Source organism: Amborella trichopoda, chromosome 1 (genome assembly GCF_054954075.1).
Source record: "Amborella trichopoda isolate Santa Cruz 75 chromosome 1, AtrichopodaSantaCruz75HAP2 v2.0, whole genome shotgun sequence".
Lineage (NCBI taxonomy): Eukaryota > Viridiplantae > Streptophyta > Magnoliopsida > Amborellales > Amborellaceae > Amborella > Amborella trichopoda.
The window spans coordinates 44606148-44631733 of record NC_142336.1 but is presented as its reverse complement, the minus strand read 5'-3'; the positions used below and the strand labels follow the sequence as shown (position 1 = coordinate 44631733).

The following is a 25586-nucleotide window of genomic DNA, read 5'->3' as shown; positions in this document are numbered from 1 at the left end:
TAGGGTAGTGAGTGCCACCCTTTGGTGTCTAGAGAGGAGACAAACAAAGAGGGAGCAGGGTAGCATGGAGAAGGTGGGGGGGGAGAGAGAGAGAGAGGCTCGATGGTGTGTAGAGAATGAGGGGGGTTCCCTCCTTATATAGGCCTCAAGGGCTCTAGGCCTGCCAATCTAAGTTATGACTCATCATGACCAATAGGATTTTTGGTAATTTTTAAGGTGAGATCAATAAATCTGAATTATCCACCCCATGAATCGATTATCATTTATTAGAGAGGAATCTAGGAACCTTATCCTCTTAATCTTTGACCCAAGGTTTTAAAAATCGATGATCTATATCAGAACCGGCTGATCTGGATCGGGAATCGATCAGGCCAATCGGACCCCATTAAATATCGAGAACCGGCTGGTTCCCCCCATGAGTTGGCCGGTTCTTTGACAAAATCAGTCCCACTTTATTTTTAATTTTTTTTATTCCCTTTTTTTTAAAAAAAATTTATTTTACTAAGACGAATTGCTGATGCGGACCATTGATCGGCCGATCCGAACTGCTTTTCTGAAGAGGCAATCTGGGTCACCAAACCGTATTTTTAAACCATGCTATGAACCTTATCCACTTCTAGTTAACCTAGGATAAGATCAATGAAAAATAAACTTCTAGAACTTCCCTTATCTCTCACAAGATTCTAGGAAATAAAAAAGATAAAAGATTTGTCTAAGATATAAAGGACATTTCAAAAACAAAATATTCCTCGCACAAAATAAGGTCACATAATCTTTTAAAAAAAGATTACATTAGATATCCTTCTTTAATAGAACACCTTTTACAAAATTAAAAAAAACAACAAGAAAGGGGGTGTGCCACCTCATAGGTGTGATTTGTGGGCCCCATGGGCTCCATGCCCTACAAATGTGATTGTGGTGAACCTATGGGCTGGATGCAAAGGCCCCCACGTGTTCTACTTCACCCTCCACTATCCCTGTAATTTTTAGAAGGGATTGTCTACAAAAAGACCATTTACCTTTTATACAAAGAGGTCACAATCATTCTTGTATATTAGATTTCAAAATAGGTGGTTGTAAGAACGTCATTGATTAGACACAAAGTTCCAAAAAAAATTTCTTGGACTTCATGACTCACCCCAAGCCATCCAATTTGACATCTAATGAGTGGGAATAATTGTGACCTCCTTTTGCAAAAGGTAAATGGTCTCTTTGAAGATATTCCCTTTGTACAATGCTCTGCTGAAAATAATTATCAAAATTCTAAAAAAAATTTAAAATTTAGAGAAACATTTCTCAAGTCGAAAGCAAAAAATCCTAGAAGCAGATTGGCACCAATGGGTAAAGAAAAGTGACTGTCAGAGCACTCCACCCAACCCAGTAACAGTGATCCTCGACTATCTTCTTAAACCAACCTAACAAGACCCCTGATCTATAGTTTCATGCAAGGGCTCATGATTGGCTTGTCAAAGTTGGCCAATAAATAGTATAACCACAGTCTCAAAATATGGGTTACAAGTTCTCTTCTAACAGCAAGACACAACCACATATCACTATATGCTCTCTTTATGCACATGTACATGTACCCTTTGCAGGGTTGTTTATCATTATGCAGCCGTCATGTGTACATGTTGTATGAAAGTTTATTGAAGATTGAGCCCTCGTTCTCACAGATCTACATCTACATACAAGAGATCACGAAGCTCTCCTGGCCTACAAACCATCCCTGGGCATCTCTCCGACCTTAACAAGGAATGACCCTCTAGAAACCCTCAACAGTAATGCCATATGCCCAAGGATAGGGGTTTTGGACATGACTAGGGCCATAGACCGCCTAACCTCTTAGCAATCAACTAAACACACTCCAACTGAAGTGCTCTCACGACCTTTAAAATATACAAAAGCCCAATACCCTCCCCTTGACTTTTTCGAGCCTTCACTTGAACCAAATCAACCCTCCTAACCAATGTTATTCTAGGTCGACGTTGTACATGGGCCAAACTACGTAATTCTACTTCCCCTTATTTTATTGCCTATTGGAGCTTACCCCTAAGTTCCCTCGGATGTATTTATTCTTAATTCTATCCTTTTGTCTCATCCATCTCATCAACCTCAACTCAACTATACTTATTCTATGGATATGTTGCTTCTTGACTGCCAACATTCCATCCCGTAAAGCACAGTTAGTCTTACAATCGTCCTATAGAACTTCCCCATCAGTTTCATTGGTATGCGATGATCACGTAAGATTCTAAAAGCACACCTCAACTTTATCCACCTAGCTCTAATTCTATGCGCAATATCTTGCTCTATCTCTCCATTCTCATAGATTATTGATCCAAGATATCGAAAATAATCTCTTTGAGATACTTCTTGGCCATCAATCTTAATTAATTCCTTGTTTCTACATTGTTGCATTAGATACATGGCAGTCACCATTCCATGGGATGTCAACCCCAATCATCAATAAGACATGGAGGGACTCGATACCACAAACACCCCACACATTCCAAACATTGGACTCTAACTAAAGGGTGTGGTTTGTATAGAACCAACGCTCTAAACAATCAAAGTAAAGCGCACCTTCAAATAGTGTCGAGAAATGTCGTTTCTTTAGTGGAAATCTTTGTGATAGCCTTAAAATATATTTTTATCTTTAATTATAAAATTTAAAGCTTCAAAAATAGTGTAGATCGAGCAGATCTATGAAAACTTGAAAATCTTGAAAATTGAAGGTCCAAAAATGCGTTACAAAATGCACTATTTTCAAAACTTAAAATCCATTTTTTTCTCATGTCAAGATGATCAATTTGAGGATATTTGGACTTCAAAACAACCTCTTCTAGTGAGATTTTTGAGGTGGGCTCTAATTTGATCGTTAAGAGGCTCTATATAAACGTTTTCCCCAACTAAATAGCTAACTTCATTACAATCTATGTAATGTTTTGTTAGATTCATTATGTACCAATGCTGGCCTAGTTGGTTTAAACCTTACATAATTCTTCCTAGTCTTTAGCTTTTGAATCGTCATATGGTGATGCTATTTTTGTGTTTCTAATCATCCATTAGTACTCATGAAAAACCATTCAAATAAAATCCAACCACACCATGCTTTTACGGCATATATAATGTGTTTCAAATTGAATAGGACAATTAAAGTAGGACTTCAAGAACTCAATATGTGTTTCATGGCACAACTTCAACTTCCATGATGCCAACCAGCTATATAAAACCAAACGGTTTTGCATATAGACTTACTATACTACAAAGAGCATTCATTTACAACTTTACTTCAAAATCAATACGGAACTGAAAGAACTTAAGCATGTTTTCATAGATGTTAATTCCCTTGGATATTGAGAAAAATGAAAAACCACTACCTACCATCGCAAGTACAATCCCGTACCACCAACAACTATTGGAACATAGCCATTTTCAATTACTTCTTTGGTAGCTTTCCTCGCATCCTCAAAGAATTGCCCAACAGAGTAATCTGGAATGACAGGTAACACTACATCAGCATGAACATTGAGAATTACTTTTGGCCTACCTGAAAGAAAAGACATTACTCCAAACATAATTGGAACAAGAATGTAGATATGAATACTAGACCTAGTACTCCGCCCATAATCAGAACAAGAATGCAGATATGAATACTAGACCATAGAAGGTTGAAGCCGCTGCCTAAATTATAGTATTTAAGTGAAAAGTAATAGCTTTCTTAAACAACAATTTATTAATTTTTGAAAGAACAAAATTTTTCTTCCCTTACACGTATTAAAGTTTGCTTCTTAATATGGTAAACCTTCCACAAAAACACAAGATCACATTGTTTTGGGAGGCCAAGGATTTCGGCTTTAGTCTTCAGGCTATTGCATAGTGAGAATTACAACACTTTACCCTCCTCATCCGAAGGGGAGCTGTATCGGCTAAAGAACCCAAAAGGGCCCTCTTCAGGAAAAAATGAAACATAAGGTGAGTGCACCCTATCCAATCTGTTTTGGGGAGTAAAGATAGGATTATAAGGCGGTAAAACCCACCCTTTTTACACAGAGAGGATTTTTATCATGTTTAAAAATTTATCTCTAAGCCTAATATATTTCTAGTTTAAAAGAAAAAAAAAATAACTTGCTTCTATTCAGGACCTTTTGTGGATGGTCTTGCTTCAAAATTTCCTATTGTGAACAGTGCCATAAACAGTACTATGAACAATACTGTGAACAATAGAAAGTGTCACAACTAGAGAGAGAAAGGAAAAAGAAGAGGAAAATAAAGAGAGAATAGAGAAAAGATGAAGGAGAAGAGAGGCTAGAGTGACATGGGATTCGGTCACCCCATGCCCCACTAGTATTTTTATTTATAATGTTTGTTTAAGGTTTACAAAGGACAAAAATACAGTCAATGAAAATAGGTATCGTAAAGTAAATAAAAATGATAGAAATTCCCCAGTACACAAAACAAGTTATTCTTTAAGACTTCCCCTCAAGCTGGAGTATAAATGTCACTCATGCACAGATTGGAACAAATCTGCTGAGTCTAGTTACGACTAAGCACCTTGGTGAATATATTCGGTTCTTTGCACCGAGTTTCGGTGTAGCAGCTATATTTCGATTCATTCTTTTCTTCCAAAGATTTCATAATGGGACGTTGAATCCATTTCATATGATGGGAGTTGCTGGAGTATTGGGTGTTGCTCTGCGATGCACTATCCATGGTGCTACTGTATAGTTCTCCTCCTTTATTCAAGCAAGAATGTATTCAACAATCGTCTTAGGGATACCCGAAACAAAACTGATATGATGACTTCACTTATGCGGTTGTAATTTGCTTGCTGGTCACTTTCTCACAAATGAAGCGACAATCCACTTCAATATGTTTTGTCCTTTCATGAAAAGCTGGATTGCTCGTAATATGAATGGCTACTTGATTATCAACGAACATCTTCATTGGTTCAGTAATTGAAAAACTCATTTCCTGCATCAAGGTTTTCAGCCACATTAATTCACATGTAGTATCATCCATGGCTCTATACTCAGCCTCTGCACTAGATTTGGCCACTGCATTTTGTTTCTTGTTTTTCCAAGTTACCAAATTTCCTCCAACAAAGGTGCAGAAGCCCATAGTAGATATTCTATCTAAAGGCGATCCTGCCTAATTAGCATAAGAATAACTCTCAATGTCAAAGTGGTCATTCTTTTTATAGATGAGTCCTCGGCTAGGGGCTCCCTTTAGGTATCTCAAAATTCTTCGTACTACGAACCAATGTGGTGTTCGGGGAGAATGCATAAACTAACTTACTAAACTCACAACAAAGGCTATATCTGGTATAGTGATTGTCAAGTAAATAAGTCGACCTACAAGTCTTCTATATCTGCCAGAATCTTCTGGTAAGTCTCCTTGACCCATTGAAAGTTTGGAACTTGGATCTATGGGTGTATCAACAAGTTTAGCCCCTAACATCCCTATTTTTGTTAGTAAATCAATTACATATTTCCTTTGAGATAAACTAATACCATATTGCGACCGAGCGACTTCAATCCCAAGAAATACCTTTGTTGCCCCAAGTATTTTGTTTGAATATAGTGTTGCAGATAATTTTTCAAAATCTGAATTCCTTCTTGATCACTACATGTAATAATAATAACATAAACAGCGAAGATAATGGTTTCAGCTACTTGTTTTCAAATAAATACTGAATGATCCACACGGCCCTGCTGAAACCCATATGCCATAACAAGTTCGCTAAATTTCTCAGACCATGCGCGTGGTGACTTCTTCAAGCCATAAATTGCTTTCTTTAACCTGCATACCTTGTTTGACTCCACTTGAGTAACAAACACCAGTGGTTGCTCCATATAGACTTCTTCCCATAAATCCCTATGGAGGAAGGCATTCTTAACAACAAGTTGCCATAATAACCACCCCTTATTTACTAGCTTTTGTTGGGTAGGCAACCTATGTAAAACTTTGCCAAAACTTTCCATAATAGCCAACCCCAAATAGTTTGGGAAAAGCTCTGATGATGATTTGCTGACACAGATAAAAGTACCCTAATTGAATTAAGTTTGGCCACAGGAACAAATGTCTCAAAAAATCAATACTAAATGTTTGTGTGTATCCCTTTGCCACTAGTCGAGCCTTTAATCTCTCTACATATCCATCTGGCTAGTACTTAATGGTATATACCCAACAACTTCCAACCAGTCTCTTTTCTATTGGAAAATCAGAGAGCTCTCAAGTACAATTTGTCTCAAGTGCAGCCATTTCCTCATCCATAGCTTTCTTCCATCCAGCACGCAAAAGAGCTTCTTGATAGGATTTAGGCACGAAAATGGAAGAAAGTGCTAAAGAAAAATTCTTATAACAGGGAGACAGATTTTCAAATGTAACAAAATGAGCAATAGGATGGTTTGTAGAAGATCGCTGACCTTTACGACGTGCTATTACAAGATCAACATTTTCAACTTTAGGAGTAGGTTTAGGAACAAGATGAGGATCCATAGACATAAGAAGATTGGTCGACTGCTTGAGTTGGTCGTAGTGGCCCTTCTTTTAATTTCCTTCTCTTATACACTTTGAGATGTTGTTCCTGTGGAACATTAATAGTAGGAGGAGAGGCAGGTTCTACAGAAGAAGACACTTGAGATAATGAATTATCAATAAAAAAGGAATAAGACTAGAAGAAGTAATGGGTTGTGAATTCAAAGTTCTTTTTCAAACCAGGATGATAGCACCGATAGCCTTTTTAGGTTCTAGAATATCTTAAAATACACACTTAATAGCTCGGGGATCCAATTTGTCTGTTTCATAACCTAAGACCTGAACAAAGCAAACACCCAAAAACTCTACCGGGCACAGTAAACAATAGTCTGTTGGGAAAAAGCAAAGAATGTGGTGAATTTCCACCCAAAACAGAGGAAGGCATATGATTTATCAATAACAAGCTATCAAAACATCTCCCTAAAAATTTTTGGGCATATGCATATTAAACAATAAAATACGAGTTACCTCTATTATATAATGGATTTTTCTCTCTGCTACCCCATTTTATTGGGGAGTATGCACACATGATCTGTAATGCAAAATGCAATGCGTGGCTAAATAATTATAGAAATCTAAAGATAAATATTCTTTAGCATTATTTGAATGCAAAACATATATATTCCTTTCAAATTGAGTTCGAGTTTCTTTAAGAAACCATTAAAAATAGACAAGGCCCTAGATCTGTCTTATATTAAATATAACCATGTCATTCGAGAAAAATCATCAACAAAATATCTGTAACCATGTAGACTTTGAACTCTAGAGGGACCCCAAATGTCTAATAAACAATTGAAAAAGACACAGACTCTCATTTATTAATTCTAGAAGGAATAGAGGTTCTATGATACTTTTGTAACTCACAGCCTCACACTCAAAAGTTGATAATGACTCTAATGAAGGGACTAATATCTTCAAATTATTGATAGATAGATGACCAAGTCTACAATGCCATTGAAGAGGGGAAACACTCAATGAGAGAAACTCGGCCCCCTAGGCGGCATTTTTCCAAAATGCCTAGCTGTGGACAAGGCGGCATGCTCTAGGCGCCCGCCTAGGCGCTCAAGGCGCCCACCTAGGTGGTCTAAAAGGCCGGCGCCACCTCGAGCCTTGGTGGAAAATGGTACTCAGCCATTGGATAAAATGTCTTTTTATCCCCTAAAAAGGGAGAAAAGGGTTTTGGGGGCCATTCTTGCCCCCAAAAACATTTTTAGTGAAGTTTCGAGTGAGAAAAAACTCGAAAAAAACAAGATTTGAAGTTTTGTAGAGAGATCGAAATTTTTTACGACCTACTCAAATGGTCACGAAATTAAAGGATATTCATCCCCAATCTTTTTTAGGCTTATAGTGGATGTAAAAGAGGAGATTTTGGGAACCAAAACATTTCGGTTTGAAGTGATATTGATTCCACTTCAAGAAGGTTGGTATATTTCAATAGTATTTAGTAGGTTATGATAGTCTTTGCTATTTACATTTTTTTTTGTGATACTTTATGATACATATTTGATATGTTATTTGGGTCTTTCGAAAAGAAATTCAATAAAAAAGTCCATTGCCCCAGAACCAAATAAATATTGCTTTTTTTTTTTAGTTTTGTATATGACTTTACTTGTATGATTCATAAACCATAACTTTTATCCCCGTAATTTTTTGTTTATTAGTTAATTTAACAATTGCTTATTAAATAATTGCATGTGTAATATGTTTTTTCGATTTTGTGTTACATCAATTTTTTTTAAAGAAGGATTTTGTGTTATATTATTGCAATTTTGATGTGTATGTTTTACCTAGATTTATTTTTGGGCTTAATAAGAACTCAAGATATTAAAGGGTCAATGTAACAATTATTTTTAACTTATTTCCTATTTGTAATTTTTCTGCAATTTCCTATTAAAGGGTCAAAATATTAAAGGGTCAATGACCATTTTTCAATTTCTTTTGGATGGTAACTTGAAGTTTGAAATATTTAGACTACTAGTAGTAAATTAATCTTGCTTTTGGATATATATTTACAATTTTCACTTCTTGTAAATGTCTTCAAGTTTGACTCTGTTGTTTTTGTGTAATTTTCAGGCTTAGGTGATAAGTTGGTACTTGATAAATAACGGTTGTGGGTGAAATGTCTTCCTCGGCTTCAAGTAAACAATTTGATCCAGGTTAGAAATATGAACAATGTCCCACCCTAGTGACAAGAATAATGTAGCTTGCAAGTTTTGCAAAAAAGAGTACAATGCTAGCATTAATAGATTGAAAACGCATTTGGCTCGCATTAGAGGGGATGTAGCACCATGTACTCAAGTTCCTGCAGAGGTCAGGAAAGAGATGTTGGATCACTTAGAAGGGGTCCAAAAGAAGAACGAACAGGTCGAGAAGGAATATCAAGACATGAGGACCAATGGAAACATTAATCGAATACCTGAAGATGATGAAGATGAAGAGGAAGGAGCCTTCATAAGTAGACCAAGCACCATTGGGTACAAGAGACTTTGAAGAAGAAGGCCTCTTGATACATTCTTCCTGCTTTCCGATCCTGATGTGGTGGTTCGCAAAAAGGAACCGGCACAAAGTACTCTAGAGAGTCATTTGAAGAAGAAGGATAGAAAAATGGTGAATCAGTACTGGCTCGATGGTACTTTCAAGCGGGTCTACCATTTAACATTGTTAGTTTAAAGAGCTTCCATGCTATGTTAGAGGCAATGGGGCAATTTGGCCCAGTATATAGGCCCCTACACCTTATGAACTCAAGGGGACTTTGTTGAGAAAAGAGGCGGAATTAACAAATGACTATCTAAAGACCCACAAGGATGCTTGGGGCAGATGTGGGGCTATTATGACAGATATGTGGATTGATAGGAGGTCTAGGAGTGTCATGAACGTATTAGTTAATTGCTCCATGGGAGATGCTTTTTTGAAGTCATTCGATAAAATTCATGATGCCATGTTCATATATGGTGTTGTGGATCAGTGCACTGCAGAGGTAGGGGCAGCAAATATTGCGCAGGTTGTCACAGATATGGCTAGGGCCAATATGACAGTGGCTACATTATTGAAGGTTTCGAGGCCGCACATTTTATGGACGCCTTGCGCAGCTTATTGTATTGATCTCATGCTTGAAAAAATTGGTAAAAAGAAAGCGGTGCATGAGAGAATTAAAAAAGAGACAGCCACAATAGTTTTCATTTATAGCCACACCCATGTTTTGGCGATGATGATGAAGTTTATAGATGGGACTGAGTTGGTGAGGCCGGGGGCCACCAGGTTTGCCATTTCATTTTGTCTTTGGATTCTTTAAATAAGCAAAGGGACAAGCTTCGAACCATGTTTGTATCTGAAGCATGGAAGTGGAACAAGTGCTCTATGGAGGCCAAGGGGAAAAAGGTCTATGACATTATTATGGCAACCAGGTTTTGGAATGGGGTTCAATTTTGCCTTGATATTTTTGAGCCACTTGTGAAAGTGCTTTGACTTGTTGACAGTGAGAGAAAACTGGCAATGGGGCATATTTTCAAAGCAATGGAGGTTGCTAGAGAATAAATTAAGCAGAACTTGAAGCAAGATGAAAACAGATATGACACCATCTTGAAAATTGTGGATGACAAGTGGGATATGAAACTAGAGAGACCCTTACACCTAGCAGTGTATTTTTTCAACCTTGCTTATTTCTATTGTGATCCTGAGATAGACAGAAGGGATTCTATAATGGTAGCATTTAACAAGTGCAATGTGAAGTTCCACCCCGACTCAGATGTCCAAGACAAAGTGTCTATTGAACTTGACTTATGTCGCTACTCAATGTGGACACTTGGGATAGACATAGCAGTCAAGCAAAGGAAAGATATATTCATGTAAGTTGAAGACGTATTTGTCATTATTTAACTTGACTCTACTTTTCTAAATTCTAAATTTGCATAGATATATGTACTCTAGACAATAAGGGATCTGAGCCACCTAGCCGCTTAGGCGGTCGCCTAGACACAAAGGTGGCTTGCATTGGGGAAGGGGCAGATCCTTGCAGTTGTTGGAACAAAGTCACAATAGATACTCAAAAGTCATTAAAAAAAGTCACATCCGACAATCAAAGGCCATAAACCACAAAAAGTCTTCTTCAACCCCCAAATATGATGAACTAAATTATGAGGTTGAGTTTCATCATTACTAGCAACCTGAGGTCGACGTCCATCATGTTGTCCACCTGAATCTGATAACGATGCTAAGCCATCATCATCAGAGTCATCCTCCTTCTCCACATAAAAGCCTTCTTCCCCTGTCTCCTCTGAGTCTGCATCCTCCTCTTCCTCCAAGATTGTCGTCCACCTCTTCGTTTGCACCTTCTTCTTTCCCTTCCCCTTCCCCTTTTTTTGGGCCACTTCCTTCCCCTTTTTGTGTTTGGGATCTAGTAGCTCTCATAGAGCTCGATGCCAAACCAACACCTCTTGCACTTGGGTCCATGTCAAGCTCTCTCCCTCGAATACAAGCTCACCCCTGACATCGGGCTCGACCAACCATTCGCTTGTTGGATCTGAATCTTTCACAAGTATGGGGTCTTCAATTTGAAACCATTCTAGATAGCACTCGTTCAGCCTTTGATTGTACTGAATGAAAATAAGGTCGTTCAGTCTCTTCTTCTCGAGTCTATTTCTCTTTTTTGTATGTACCTGTTTCATAGTATACCATTGCCCTATTACAATTCTTTACTTTGAAAAAAGTATAGATAAAGTTATTGTTGTAAATTGATAGAAGATGAGGGTAAATAGAATATTCACCATCTCGCAGGTGTTGAAGTTGCGCTCTCAGCCGGATGATGTACAAGTCAACTTCAAAATCTGTTGTGCCATCCTTTACAAGTTGGGCGTAGTTTGTCCATGGTTGGCCCACCAAGAGGCTATAATACATTTTTGGAATTAGAAAAGTAGAATCAAATTAAATTGAAATGACAAATACATCTTTAACTTACATGGATATATCTTTGTACTTTGCCTGACTACGATGTACGTCCCAAGTGTTTCCATTGAGTATGATATAAGTCAAGTTCCATAGACACTTTATCTTGGACATCTAAGTTGGGTGGAGCCTTACATTGCATTTGTGAAATGCTACCATGATAGAAACCCTTCTCTCCATCTAAGAATAAGAATAGAAATTAACAAGGTTGATAAAATATCCTGCTAAGTGTAGGGGTCTCTCTAGCTGCATATCTCACTTGTCATCTACAATTTTCAAGATGGGGCCATATATGTTTTCATCTTGCTTCAAGTTCCGCTTGATTTATTCTCTAGCAACCTCCATTGCTTTGAAAATATGCCCCATTGTTGGTTCCCTCTCACTATCAACAAGGCGAACCACTTTCACAAGTGGCTCAAAAATATCAAGCAAAAATTGAATCCCACTCCAAAACATGGTTGCCATAATAATGTCATAGACCTTTTTCCCCTTGGCCTCTATAGACCACTGGCTCCCCTTCCATGCTTCAGATACAAACATGGTTCAAAGTTTGTCCTTTTGCTTATTCAAATAATCCAAAGACAAGAATGAAGTGGCAAACTTGGTGACCCCCGGCCACACCAACTCAGTCCCATCTGCAAACTTCCTCATCATCACCAAAACATGGGTGTGGCTATAAATGAAAACTGTTATGGCTCTGGTTCTTTCTATTATGTCATGCACCGTTTCTTTTTTACCAATTTTTTCAAGCATGAGATCTATACAGTGAGCCATGAACCTTCAATAATCTAGCAGCTGCCACATTGGCCCTAGCCATATCTGTGACAACCTGCACAACATGTGCTGCTGCCATCTCTGTAATGCACTGATCCACAACACCATTTATGAAAGCGGCATCATGAATCTTATTGGATGCGTCAATGGACTTCCAAAAAACAGATCCCATGCGGCAATTAACTAATAAGTTCATGACACTCCTAGACCTCCTATCAGTCCACATATATGTCATAATAGTCATCACAAATCTGCCCCAAGCATCCTTGTGGGTCTTCAGGTAGTCATTTATTAATTTCACATCTTTCCTTAACAAATGTCCCTTGAGCTCATAAGATGTAGGGGGCCTATATCCAAGGCCAAACTGCCCCACTGCTTCAATCATAGCATGAAAGCTTTTTAAACTGGCAGTATTAAATGGTAGACCCTCTTGAAAGTACCATCGAGCCACATACTGATTCAACTTTTCTCTATCCTTCCTCTTCAAATGACTCTCTAGAATACTTTGTGCCGGTTCTTTTTTGCGAACCACCACATCGAGATCAGGAAGTAAGAAGAACGTATCAAGAGGCCCTCTTCTTCGAGGGCTCTTATGCCCAATGGTGCTTGGTTATGAAGGCTCCTTCCTCTTCATCTTTAGGTATGATCTTTACAGAGGTTCTCATGTCTTGGTATCCCTTCTTGACCTATTCTTTCTTCTTTTGGACCTTTTAAGTGATCCAACAACTCTTTCCTGATCTCTGTAGGGATTTGAGTACATGGTGCTACATCCCCTCTTATGTCGTTCAAATGCTTTTTCAATCTATTAATTCCATCATTGTACTCTGTTTTGCAAAATTTGCAAGCTACTTTATTCTTGTCACTAGGGTTGGGACGATGTCCATATTTCTAACCCGGATCACTTTGTTTACTTGAAGCCGAGGAAGACATTTCACCTACAACCCTTATCTATCAAGTATCAACTTATCACCTAAGCCAGAAAATTACACAAAAACAACAAAGTCAAACTTGACAACATTTTACAAGAAGTCAAAATTGTAAATAAATGCATAAAAGCAAGATTAATTTACAACTACTGGTCCAAATATTTCAAACTTCAAATTAGTCATCCAAAAAAAAATTAAAAAAGGGTCATTGCCCCTTTAATATCTTGACTTAATAGGAAATTACAAAAAAATTACAAATAGGAAATGAAGTACAAATAATTGTTACATTCGCCCTTTAATATCTTGAGTTCTTATTAAGCCAAAAAATAAATCTAGGTAAAACATACACATCAAAATTGCAATGACATAACACAAAATCAAAAAAACATATTACACATGCAATTATTTAATAAACAATAGTTAAACTAACTTATAAACAAAAAATTATGGGAACAAAAGTTATGGTTTAGGAATCATACAAGTAAAGTCATGTATAAAACTAAAAAAAAAACAATATTCATTCAGTTTGGAGGCAATGGATGTTTTTTTTTAATTGCCTTCCCAATGAGCCAAACTACATATTTAAATGGGAAAATAAAAATCCAAATAGTCAATAACATAAAAATATATATATCATAAAGTATAACAAAAAAAATACAAATAGCAAAGAATAACATCATAAGACATTGTAAAGAAAAACAAACACATAACCTAATAAAACTATTGAAATACATCAACCTTCTTGAAGTGGAATCGATATCAAGCCAAACCAAAATGTTTTGGCTCCCAAATCTCCTCTTTTACAACCACTATAAGCCCCTTGAGGAGGACGAAAAAAATTTCGATCTCTCTACAAATCTTAAAGTCTTGTTTTTTTCAAGTTTTTTCTCACTCTAAACTTCACTAAAAATGTTTTTGGGAGCAAGAATGGCCCCCAAAACCCTTTCCCCCCCTTTTTAGGGGTTAAAAGGACGTTTTTACCCATGGCCGAGTGCCATTTTCCGCCATGGGTCGAGGCGGCGCTGGCCTTTTATTATGCCTAGGCGAGGGTTTGAGAGCCTAGGCGGGCACCTAGATGGACCCGCCTAGAGCATGCCACCTTGTCCCCGACTAGGCATTTTAGGAAAAAGGCCGCCTAGGCGGCAAGGCAGCTGAATTTCAGTTCATTGTAAAAGACATGTACTCACATAAAGTTGATAAGTCTGAGAAATATTTTTCTCAAAGAAATGTATTTCCTTTACAGCTTCCCACACTCCCTTAGTAGTAATATAGAACATAATATCAGCTCTCACATGGGGTTCCATACTATTCCATCACTATGTCATAACATGATAGTTCTCCCTAAGCCACTTTCCGACTCTTTTGGCCATCTTTTGTTAGAAATTTCATCTTACCCCATGCGCCCAGAAATACCTTTATGGATTGGGCCCATAAAAGTAATTGACCCATTTATTCTTTAAGAGATTGTAGGAAATTCCTATTATGTCACTGACAGTAGGAACTCCTGATTTACTTTCCTCAAGAAAAAGAGCAAAACAATCACAAATAAGCAACATATGAAAGCATATGTCAGGCAACATACTAGAAACACCTTGAAAACTTGCTGAAATTTATAAATCCAACGATCCACAAAGACAAAATAGCAAATAGCCCACACAATAACCTCTCAATAAATCATAATGAGAACACTTATTTGTTTAAAAGCCGATGCACAAAGCTCTTCCCACTATAACACAAGATGTAACCCCAAAACAAGTCATTCACAACTTCTGCAACACATCTTGCAGCATTTCACACTAGTTCCTCTCAGCGTTTCACATCCAAGAGAGGAACTGTTAATTTTTATTTAAAAAGTTTTTGGAGTTTCAAAATCCCTTTTGATGTTCATTTTGGTGATGGTCCATCATGCTCTTTTGATATGCATGGACCACCACTTCTTCCTCCCACCTTTTTGTATTGTCTTATTTGTTTTTTTTTATTTGTTGCTTGGTCATGAGGACCTCACCTCCTTGCCCTCATGTGTGTGTCTCTCTCTCTTTAGTTGCCACTTCTTCCCTACATTATATTATTTCTCTACTATATAAGCCTTGGGCAAGAAAGAGAAAGCATATGGAGATGTATGAATTGGGAGAGTGAAGCAAGTGAAATGAATGGAAATTTCCAGCAACATTTTGAAGTGGGATTTGAGGTATTATCTAATAACAATGAGCTCATAGAATTTCTTCTTGATGTCTCATTTTCTTTTAAGTAAGATCAATTTAGTTGCTATGTTTTTAGAGAGTTTTTTGAGTATGCAACTCAAAAACTCTGATTGTTTATGATCTGGCTTTATCCTGGGGGTGTATTCACCAGATACCCTATTGCATCTCGGTTTTGTACAGGGTAGGGCGTAATCAACACTTCGAAGAAAGCGAGCTCCTCTCGTGCCTCCAAATCCCGATCTTTGTTGCCACTTTGTTTAACTTCCGAATCATGCTTCGATTCCTACGGGAATCTGACTAGTACTAGGAGTGTTTCGTTTTTCCATATATAACCTCCAAATCCTACTCTGATTCCTACATGAATCCGACTGGTAGTAGGAGTGTTTTGTTTTTCTAGATATACCCTCCGAATCCTGCTCCGACTCCTACGGGAGTCCGACTGGTACTAGGAGCGTTCTGGTACAATCCAAGCTTTATCACGGTCTAGGGGAGGTGCTGCCGAATTTTTCCTAGGTTGAGAGTAAGTGAAAGGCTTATCGAGCGTAAGTTCCATTTATCAGTAGGCAATCAGATTTATCTAGTGTAAGTTATCGGTCGTGCGTTCAAACTATCGACTGTGCGTTCAAACTTTCGACCGTGCACTCAAGCCATTGGTCGTGCATTCAAAATATCGACCGTGCGTTCAAGCCATCGGTCATGCGCTCAAACTATCGACCGTGCGTTCCAGCTATCGACTGTCTGTTAGGTTTTCAACCGTGCGTCAGCTATCGCTACTACCTTGAACTAATAGGAACCTTTCAATGGCACGAACATACACAACACACAGAAGCCACCATGTTGGCCTTGCACAGAGAGAAAGGAATATTTCTTGACGAAATCAGCACTAACAAAATTAGGGTTTTCCCTCTCCCTTTTTGGGGGGTTATAAAAAGGTAGCTATTTCTTTAAAGATGAGAGAAGAAGACAACAAGCAAATTAGTATTCTGATACCATGTGAATAGTACTTATGAACAATATTGTGAGCAGTGTTGTGAATAGTGCCATGAACAGTACCGAAAAAAGTGGTGTGATCAGTACCATGACCAACAAAAAAGTTTCAAAACTAGAGAGAGAGGGAAAAGATGATGAAAAGAAAGAGAAAATAGAGAAAAGATGAAAGAGAAGAGAGGAGAGAGTGACATGAAATTCAGTCACCCCATACCCCACTAATATCTTTATTTATAATGTTTGTGTAGTTACAAAGGACAAAGTACCCTCAATGAAAATAAGTATCCTAAAAGTATATTAAAAGGACATAAATGCCCCAATACACAAAGCAAGTTATTATTTAACACCTATAATTAAGTGTTTAGGTTGATGAATTCCTCATAGTCTTTGACTCTTTTGTATCATATTGTATCAGTGTGGACAACTGTTAACACTGACCTCATTGATAATAGTCCTTTACTAGCATTGAGATTTGTTAAATTTGTACCTCACATTATAACTTTGTTTATTTTAAAATTATGCTATACGTGTGCCTGGTTAGATCCTTCTTCAATATGTTTTTGCTGAAAAGACTTCAAATGCCTATAGAAGTTATTTAAAACCAAATCTCGATATAAATTGGAACTTATCTAAAATTACATCTGGAACTTCTAGAAAATTTCATATCTCAGTGAGAGATGTGAAATTGGCAGTGACTCAAACATCCTTTTCATTTCACAAATAGCCCTCGTGACCTCCAAATAATTTCAAGAAAAAACAGGGAAAGAATATTTTACATATAGAATGTTTCATGATATCTAGAGTAGTTCTCTTAATACTATCGAATCAGTTGACAAATGAAGGTATATATATATATATATATATATATAAAACATGGGCACCTATTGAATGAAATACCATACCTTCAGAAGGGTCTAAGATATCAAGTAAGTGGTGGGGTACTTCCTGCAAACAGCCATACACAAGCACTGTCATATTTTTTTTCATGCTAAAAAACTAGTTTGTGATACATTTATCAATGACTTTATCACTCACACCATATACCGAACCTAATTTACATTGAGTCATAGCAGAGCTACTTTTAAAATTTTGAGGGAATGGGATTGCCAAAAGCTTCAACAGCAGCCACAGCGAACACACATATGCGAATAGAATGATGCAGAAAAACATTAAATCATTCTAATTTCAGATTCAAATATTCTAATAAGCAACATAATGTCATGGCCTAAGATTCGTAGGGAATAGCATTTGATTTTCTGATATTTTCTGCATTGAGGGAACTGTTGTTATGTACAAGGGAATAAATCCACCACCAAAATCAAATTTGTCATCTCCACTCAAGGATAAATGAGATGTTAGGACAAGTAGCCATGACTCCAATGAGAAATGTCCCTTGGTAAGTAGATTAGGAAGAGGTAAAAGGGAAACAAATTAATTGGGTTAGACATGAAAAGACATTGTGAGTTGCAAAAAATATAAAGGTCCAATTCAGTATAGGATGAAAGTAAGGGATTTCAGGCTTAAAACCACCATATTGATGGTCAAGGCAGGTATGTTGAAGAAAACTTAAAGCCGAGTCAAGATGTAGAGACAAGTGAACAATTAGCAAGTACAAATGAAAGTTACAGCAGAAAGACCAGTCATATGGGCTCCTGTATTACTATCGCTGATGAAGGAGCCAGAGGGGCTTTTGTAGGACACTTGAAAGATTTTCCTTGCCTGTAGCCCTCAGAATTGAAAAAGTACCAAAAGGAACCATGGGAGGACCAAAAGAAGGCTCGTGAAGAAGAAAGAGGGAGAAGCCTGTGAACTAGATAGAACATAAACACTGTGGAGCTAAGACTATTACAGGTTACGGTCAGGAGAATAATGCAATACCATCTTTTTGGTCAACCACTCCTGGCAAACTTCATATATCCACATGGTAGCAGCAGCTTGCAGAAGTGCGGACAAACAAAGTTGAGGTCATAGATTGTTTTGGAGGCATGTTTAGTCTCACCTTCAGCTCACAACCAAGCTCCAGTTCAAGGTATATGCATAGATATCTGTACTGATGTTCCAAATGTTTGAGATAACGATATAAGATTTTAAAGATGTCATATAGGGACAACATTCAAAAAATAGAAAACGTGAATTTCCAAGGATCCTGATTACCATATTATATTTCAGAAGAAGCATAGAATCCAAAAGCTAAATCAAACTCCCTCTCTTTACCAGCTTCACAATAGAGATTTTAAAGGCATCCACAGTCTCAATTCATTTTCATCAAGTATTTATTTCAAATATCCAACCACCACATTCACCAGTTCCGCAAGATAATCCTGCTTGTACAAGCTAGCTCTTAACTACTTAAGAATACAATGATGATTTGTCGTGAACCAGGCAACTAGGAAACACTAAAGAAGCTGACAGAGATAACAAATTGGTAGTTGATGTTATTTATGAGCAAGTTAAGCTCAGTTCACCCAAATATCCAGTTTAAGCAACATTATTTGTACCTTTCTGTCACTAGGCGAAGGTTTTGCAGATCCCACGTCAAGTCCTTGGTAGACCTGCACACAGTGACATTGCTCAAGTACATGACAACTAAAAATTATAATTGCATCATAAAACAGTGGAGAAAGAAACTCAGTTTAGGTTTTTTTTTATTGATATCATAAGCTTAGAGCAAGTTTATTGCAGCATTAAGCACACAGCCATTGTACATGAACTTCTGGGCTGCATAAAGCTGAAGTCCTTTGTGAGATGATATTAAGTCCTGTAACATGCAAAGCACAATTAATCCAACTTTTGTCACATGTTGGCTATCCTTATTCGAGCATGTGAATATTTTGGCATGACAACGTGAATTACATTCCCTGTGTTAGAAAGAATGTTACGAACTTACAAGTTGAGAGGTGACATGCTGTGAATAGGTATTCAAAATGCGAAATAGAAATGCTGCATACTGGGAAGGCAGGTTTCAAGACAAAAAGGTGCAATATGTTGTTCTTCTTAGTAGGATTACCCATAGGAGTTTCAAAAAAATATTGTACAATTCATATGTTATGCTCATTATATCTACCAGTCCATTCAACACATAAACTAACAAAGTTGACAAAGTTCAAGGCGAGCCACGACCTGGACTCATCTAAAATGGAGTCGATCCCAAATCAGCAAACTCACTTGGCAAGTTTTTCAATAAACTAGGGTGAAAATTTCATGCGAGAAAAAAATAAATAAATAAATTTTCCCAATGCAAAGAGAAATTCACTGCATTTTGGCTATTCCATTTTGGAAGTGGTCTTCTTGACTTTTGGACAATGCTACTTAAGGTGCCAAAAAGTTAAATGCTACAAACCATGCCTACAAGGAGATCGTGAATTTTTAAAGAGTCCCTCCATATGAGAAAATTGGGGATTTTTAGACTGTCACATATATAGATATCCAAATCTAGCAATCAATATAAGTAGGACCCCCGAGAACAATCCCAGTACAATAATAAGCTTTACCATAGAAACTATGCCCCAATTACAGAATAAAAATGTAAAACATTAATAAAACTCCAGTGCATCACACCGATTTCAAGCCACGAAATGTAGTTGGGGCATAATTTATATGGTTAAGCTTATTATTGTATGATAAAAGTAGAATGCTAATTCGATTTATTTGAATCTTGAATGGGTACCATGCAGGCTTTCCAAGTTCCAAATGGGATATCTGAATTTAAATACATGATATTGTATTGTGTGCAATTTCACAATAGCTAATGAAGATAGTGTAATTTCAATTTTCTGATCATCTGTAGTTTACTCACTATTAAAAGATCCATGTTAGGAAACCCGTAGTGTTAAGTAGGATTAGTTAGTTTCCCATTTGATTAAGATTTGATAGATTTGAATATTTCAATTACGATTTAGGAGTTATCAAATTTGAGTTAGTTCCTTAATTTGAATAGGTCTGTTATTTTATTTTATTTTTTGATAAAATAGGTCTGTTATTTTGATGCTAATATGAATTTCCCATCTATGTGGGAAAGTGCTTGACGCATATATTGAGATTGAATAATGAAATGCAGGGAGAGAGAACCATTTTCTTGAACCTGTGCATATTTGCACAAGGAGGTAGCACGGTCTTGGACTATGTACAATCTTGGACTGTACCAGTTGGTATCAGAGCGAGGTCCTGGTATGCTTCAGAAGCCTCAGTACATACGAGGAATGGCAGAAAAAATGGAAAAGACTGAAGGAAAAGATTGCAGCAACACTCGGTGCTGTTGTTCGAGATATGTGAGACCCTCAAGCAACTAGCATCTTCAATGCTAAAAGTGGCTGCAGATCGATCAATCAATTAGACCAAGAGGACCGAGATAGAGGCATCAAATGGGGGAATATCTCGCGCGGTGATGGTGGAACCCCGATCCAAGCCTGATACACCCGTTTAGATTTCCAAAATTTAGCAATGATGATCCAACTGCAATTCTTCAAATTCCAAAATACATTAGAGGAACAAAAGGTTCTCTTGCCATCCTTCCACATGGAAGGAGATGCAGATCAGTGGTAACAATGGTATGAAAATAATGCAAACAACATTGACATAGGCAAATCAATTCAAAGCTCTCTATGTCTGCTTCGATCCCACAAAATATGAAGATTTCGATGCAGCCCTCTCCAAATTAAGACAAATGGAAACAATTCAGGAATATCAAAGTAATTTTGAGTAGCAAGCAAATCAGGTGAACAGGTATACGGAAAAGACATTGATCAGTTGCTTTATTGGGGGCAGAAGAAATTGGGATCGAAGTACAGATTTTCCAACCCACAACCTTGACGACCACAATCGACCTCGCGCATATGCAAGAAGAAAAACTACAATGCCTTAGCCTCATAGAAAGAGATCAATTCCACGAGGAGGTTATCACACCCCTGCCTAAGACTACTAAGACGGCAACCCCTACGATTAAGAAACTGACTTGGGCCGAGATGGAGCATCGAGACAGGGGGGTCTTTGCCATAATTGTGATAAAAGGTTTGCATCGGGCCACAAGTTTGAGTACCAACAACTATTTATGTTGGATGGTGATGTCAACTAGGGGAAGATGATCTGATAGGCTAGATTTCTAACCTTGATGGCAAGGTTGATTTGAAGGGGGCTGGAATGTTAGGAGCCCGTAGTATTAATTAGCAATAGTTAGTTAGTTTCCCATTTGAATAAAATTTGATAGATTTTGAATATTTCAATTAAGATTTAGGAGTTATCCAATTTGAGTTAGTTTCCTAATTTGAATAGGTCTGTCATTTTGACTTTGATTTTAATTACCCATCTACATGGGAAAGTGCTTGATGTACATATTGAGATTGAATAATGAAATGTGGGGAGAGAGAGAGAACCATTTTCTTTAGCCTATGCATGTTTGCACAAGGAGGTAGCACAGTCTTGGACCGTATCGATCCGCAATTATTTATCAGTTTTACACTGACTAGCAGCAGAGGTGTAAGATATCTATAGCGCATAGAAGGTAAAGCCTAAACTAATGTCCCATATTACACAAACAACATATCTAATTGCTCTAATACCATGTGAAGAGTTTCAGGTTTCTCTGAAGAGACTCTAAGTGTCCACTAATCAAATATGAATATACAAGCTTGTCTTATATAGACAAATACAGATGACAATAATAGAAATAAATCATAGACACCTATATTATACCCAGACTTACCATAAAAATACAAGATATTGTACCTACCCTTCTCATATATACTGAATACAATATACAACTTCCATATTAACCTGGTAAACAGTATATGCTTTCCTTTCATACTCCCCTCAAATTCAAGATACTATGAGACAGAGCAGTTGGAGTTTGAACACTAAGTTGCAGAAACAAGCAGTTGAATCTTCAGGTGAATAGCGTGACCAATAAAAGCAATGTTGTCATGCTCAGATTGTCTTGATCAACAAGAACAAAGGAACAACAAAACAGGGCAGACTCAAGCAACAACAGATCAACAAGCCTCAGAAACATAAGGCTTGAATAAAGTAGACTTGAGTAATAGACCAAAACTTTAGATGTTCTTCAGAGACAAAAAACAATTGCGTCGGCCGAAAAAACAGAATGACACTTGGAAGAGCCAACAGAACTCTGTGCAAATCCATGATCGATTCAACAACTCACAGACAGACAGACATGATCGAGTAACATAACAAACAGACTCAATCATACAGAAAAGAACAAGATTGAGTAACAAAATAACATACTCGATCATACAAGAATGGACACAGTGAAGATGAATCTCGCTTTGATACCATGTGAATAATCTCAAGTTTCTCTGAAGATACTCTAAGTGTCTATTAATCAATATGAATATACAAGCTTGTCTTATATAAACAAATACAGATGACAATAATAAAAATAAATCACAGACACCTATATTATACCCAAACTTACCATAAATATTGATTACAATATACACCTTCCATATTAACCTGGTAGACAATATATATTTTCTTATATTGGAAGTAACAGGTGGATAGAAGTGTAGCAGATGACGGTCACTTTGATGGTGGTATGGATGTTGGGATGACGATGGAGCATCAGCCAAAGCTTGTTGCAATTCCAATGGCATGAAACTAGGCTTTGATGAGAGAGAGGGTCATGAAGGTTGAACTAATGGATCTTGAAGGTGCTATTTATTTCTCTCTCTAAAGGATGGTCTTGAAGGTCGAACATATGGATCTTAAAGGTGGTATTTATTTCTCTCTTTAAAGGATGGGCATAAAAATGATAAAACTTTAACCTCTATGATCCATGAAGTCATGGCCCACAAGAAGGAAGCTTTAACAAGAGACTAACCGTAGAGAGAGAAGCATCAAAAGGAGCTTTGAAGGACGTTTCCTTGAAACAAAGAGAGAAAGAACCATCAAAACGGTAATTAGGTTTAGGGAAAACAAATCAGGATAAAGAGGAACAAGAATTAGAGCTTGGGAGCAAAGGCAGAGAACGAATGAAATCGAACCTGGTCTTCAAGAGTGATCTTTACAAGAGCTCAAGATCCAAGGCTGATCAACAAACATTAGGAACATAACAGACAAGCTCGAGCAAAAGCAAATTAATAGACTCAATCATACAAGAACAGAATAGGGTGAAAATGATTACTGGCTCTAATTCCATGTGAGAAAATCTCCCTTTTTCTATATTGTAATCAGTACATATGGGAAGGGTACGTACAATATCTTGTATTTTTATCATAAGTCTGAGTATAATATAGGTGTCTGTGATTTATTTCTATTATTATCATATGTATTTATCTATATAAGACAAGCTTGTATATTCATATTGATTAATGGACACATAGAGTATCTTCAGAAAAACCTGAAATTCTTCACATGGTAGCAGAACCAGATTCATCTTCTTTGTGTCCATTCCTGTAAGAACAAGTCTGTTATTTTGCTACCCGATCCTATTCTTTTCTGTATGAACGAGTTTGTTGTGCTGTTACTTGATCATGTCTGTCTATCGACGAGCTGCTGAATCGATCATGGATATGCACAAAGTTATGTTAGCTCTTCCAAATGTCATTTGTTTTCTCAACTAACTTGACTGTTTTCTGTCTTTGGAGAAGATATAAAGTTTTTGTCTATTGCTCAAGTCTACTCTATTCAAGCCTGTTATTTCTAAGGCTTGTTGATCTATCGATGCTTGAGCCTACATATTCTATTATTCCTCTACGCTTGTTGATCAAGCAATCCAAGCATGGCAACCACTCCTCAACTGGTCACGCTACGCACATGAAAATTCAACTGCTTGTTTCCGCAACTTAATGTTCAAATTACAACTACTCTCTCTCATAGCATCTTGCGTTTGAGGGGAAGTGCGAAAGGAAAGTATATATTATCTACCAAGTTAATATGGAAGGTGTATATTGCAATCAATATATATATGGGAAGGGTAACTACATTATCTTGTATTTTTATGATAAGTTTGGGTATAATATAGTTGTCTATGATTAAATTCTATTATTGTGATCTGTATTTGTATATGTCTATATAAGAAAATCTTGTATATTCATATTGATTAATGGAGTCTCTTTAGATAAACATGAGACTCTTCACGTATACAAAATGGAGAGAGAGAGTGGATTTTAATAAAAAATGCAATGGAATTGAACCTAATTTAGAACCATGAAAGATGGAGTAGGCCTTGCTTTACCTGAACTGAATCCGCACTGATGATTTGGCCATTAAGTTCCTTGGCAAGCTCAAGCGCTAGCCTGGTCTTTCCAGCGCCAGTAGGCCCAGATATAATAATCACGCGCTTCTTCCCATTCTTAGCATCCGAACAGAAACATCTCACACTTTTCAAACCAATGGTTTTTCCATAGCCATAATCCCACCTCCTCTTCTGAAACTTCAAAGGGCCAGCGATTCTAGGGCATGCTAGGGCATAAAAGCAACACTCCAGTCTCTGCAAAACCCTAAGCCCACAGCGCCAAGTTCCCGGTCCCATCAACTCGCTTCTTAGCTTTGTCGAAAGATATCAGGCGTTTTTATCTCCATTACGGATTTTTCATTATATTGGGTAGGCTCTGCTGCAATCTTAGTGTACGGCTGCGATGTAGTTGATGGGTGCGCGTTCGTCTAATTTGAGCCGTCCATTTGACCGCTAAGACGAGGATCACTTATTAGTCTGTGTTCAATGCGACTGAAAACCGTTCACGCTCGCCTGAATGCGAGCGTCGTGATTGAAATTTTATCATTCAATTTAGTAGGGATGAAAACAGACAGAGATGTTTTAAGTCATGTTTGATGATGGAATTTGGAAATCTTTAAGAGAGGAAAATTTGCATATCGAAATGTGTCACCAAATTAGCAAATACTTTCCTCCTCCTCCTTTTTTTTTTTTTTTTTGAACGGTAACGACATGACTTAATTAACTATAAACCTGAGTAGTTTTAAGGGGATCGAAATACATAGAGGTACATCACAAGAAATTAGTAATCACCAATGAGGATTGAAAAACACCTCCTTTGGCTAAAGAATCTACTTCAGTATTTGCTTCACGGTAACAATAGAGTATTTCAAACTCAAATGACGGAAAAATATCACCAATTTTATGAAAAATGGAAGAGAGTCTCCAAAGAACTCTCATTTCTCTTTTGCACAATGCTATAATATTCGCTTAATCTCCTTCAATAACCTTTTTTCCGTCAAATTTTAAAAGCAATTTAATTCCCTCCAA

The 25586-nt window shown here is 37.3% G+C and overlaps 1 protein-coding gene across 13 annotated transcripts in view; it reads right to left on the bottom strand.

Annotated features, from left to right (window-relative positions):
* IPT9 (isopentenyltransferase 9) overlaps nt 1–24890 on the bottom strand; it is a 47123-nt gene extending 22233 nt beyond the window's left edge. For 4 of the 13 annotated variants that reach the window (XR_016055822.1, XM_088867267.1, XM_006852417.4 and 1 more), the window contains exons 1-4: nt 24558–24890; nt 18868–18921; nt 17272–17314; nt 3385–3493 (exon numbers count right to left, since the gene is read on the bottom strand). Coding sequence is in view for 12 of the 13 variants with exons in the window: in XM_006852417.4 (XP_006852479.1) it covers nt 3385–3493; nt 17272–17314; nt 18868–18921; nt 24558–24854 (503 nt within the window). In the remaining variant the exon portion in view is untranslated. Of the gene's footprint in view, nt 1–3384; nt 3494–17271; nt 17315–18247; nt 18420–18867; nt 18922–20437; nt 20776–24557 lie in introns of all 13 variants that reach the window. The other 9 variants (XM_088867278.1, XM_088867251.1, XM_088867295.1 and 6 more) reach the window with 4 other exon arrangements.
* Between the last annotated feature and the right edge of the window lie 696 nt (nt 24891–25586).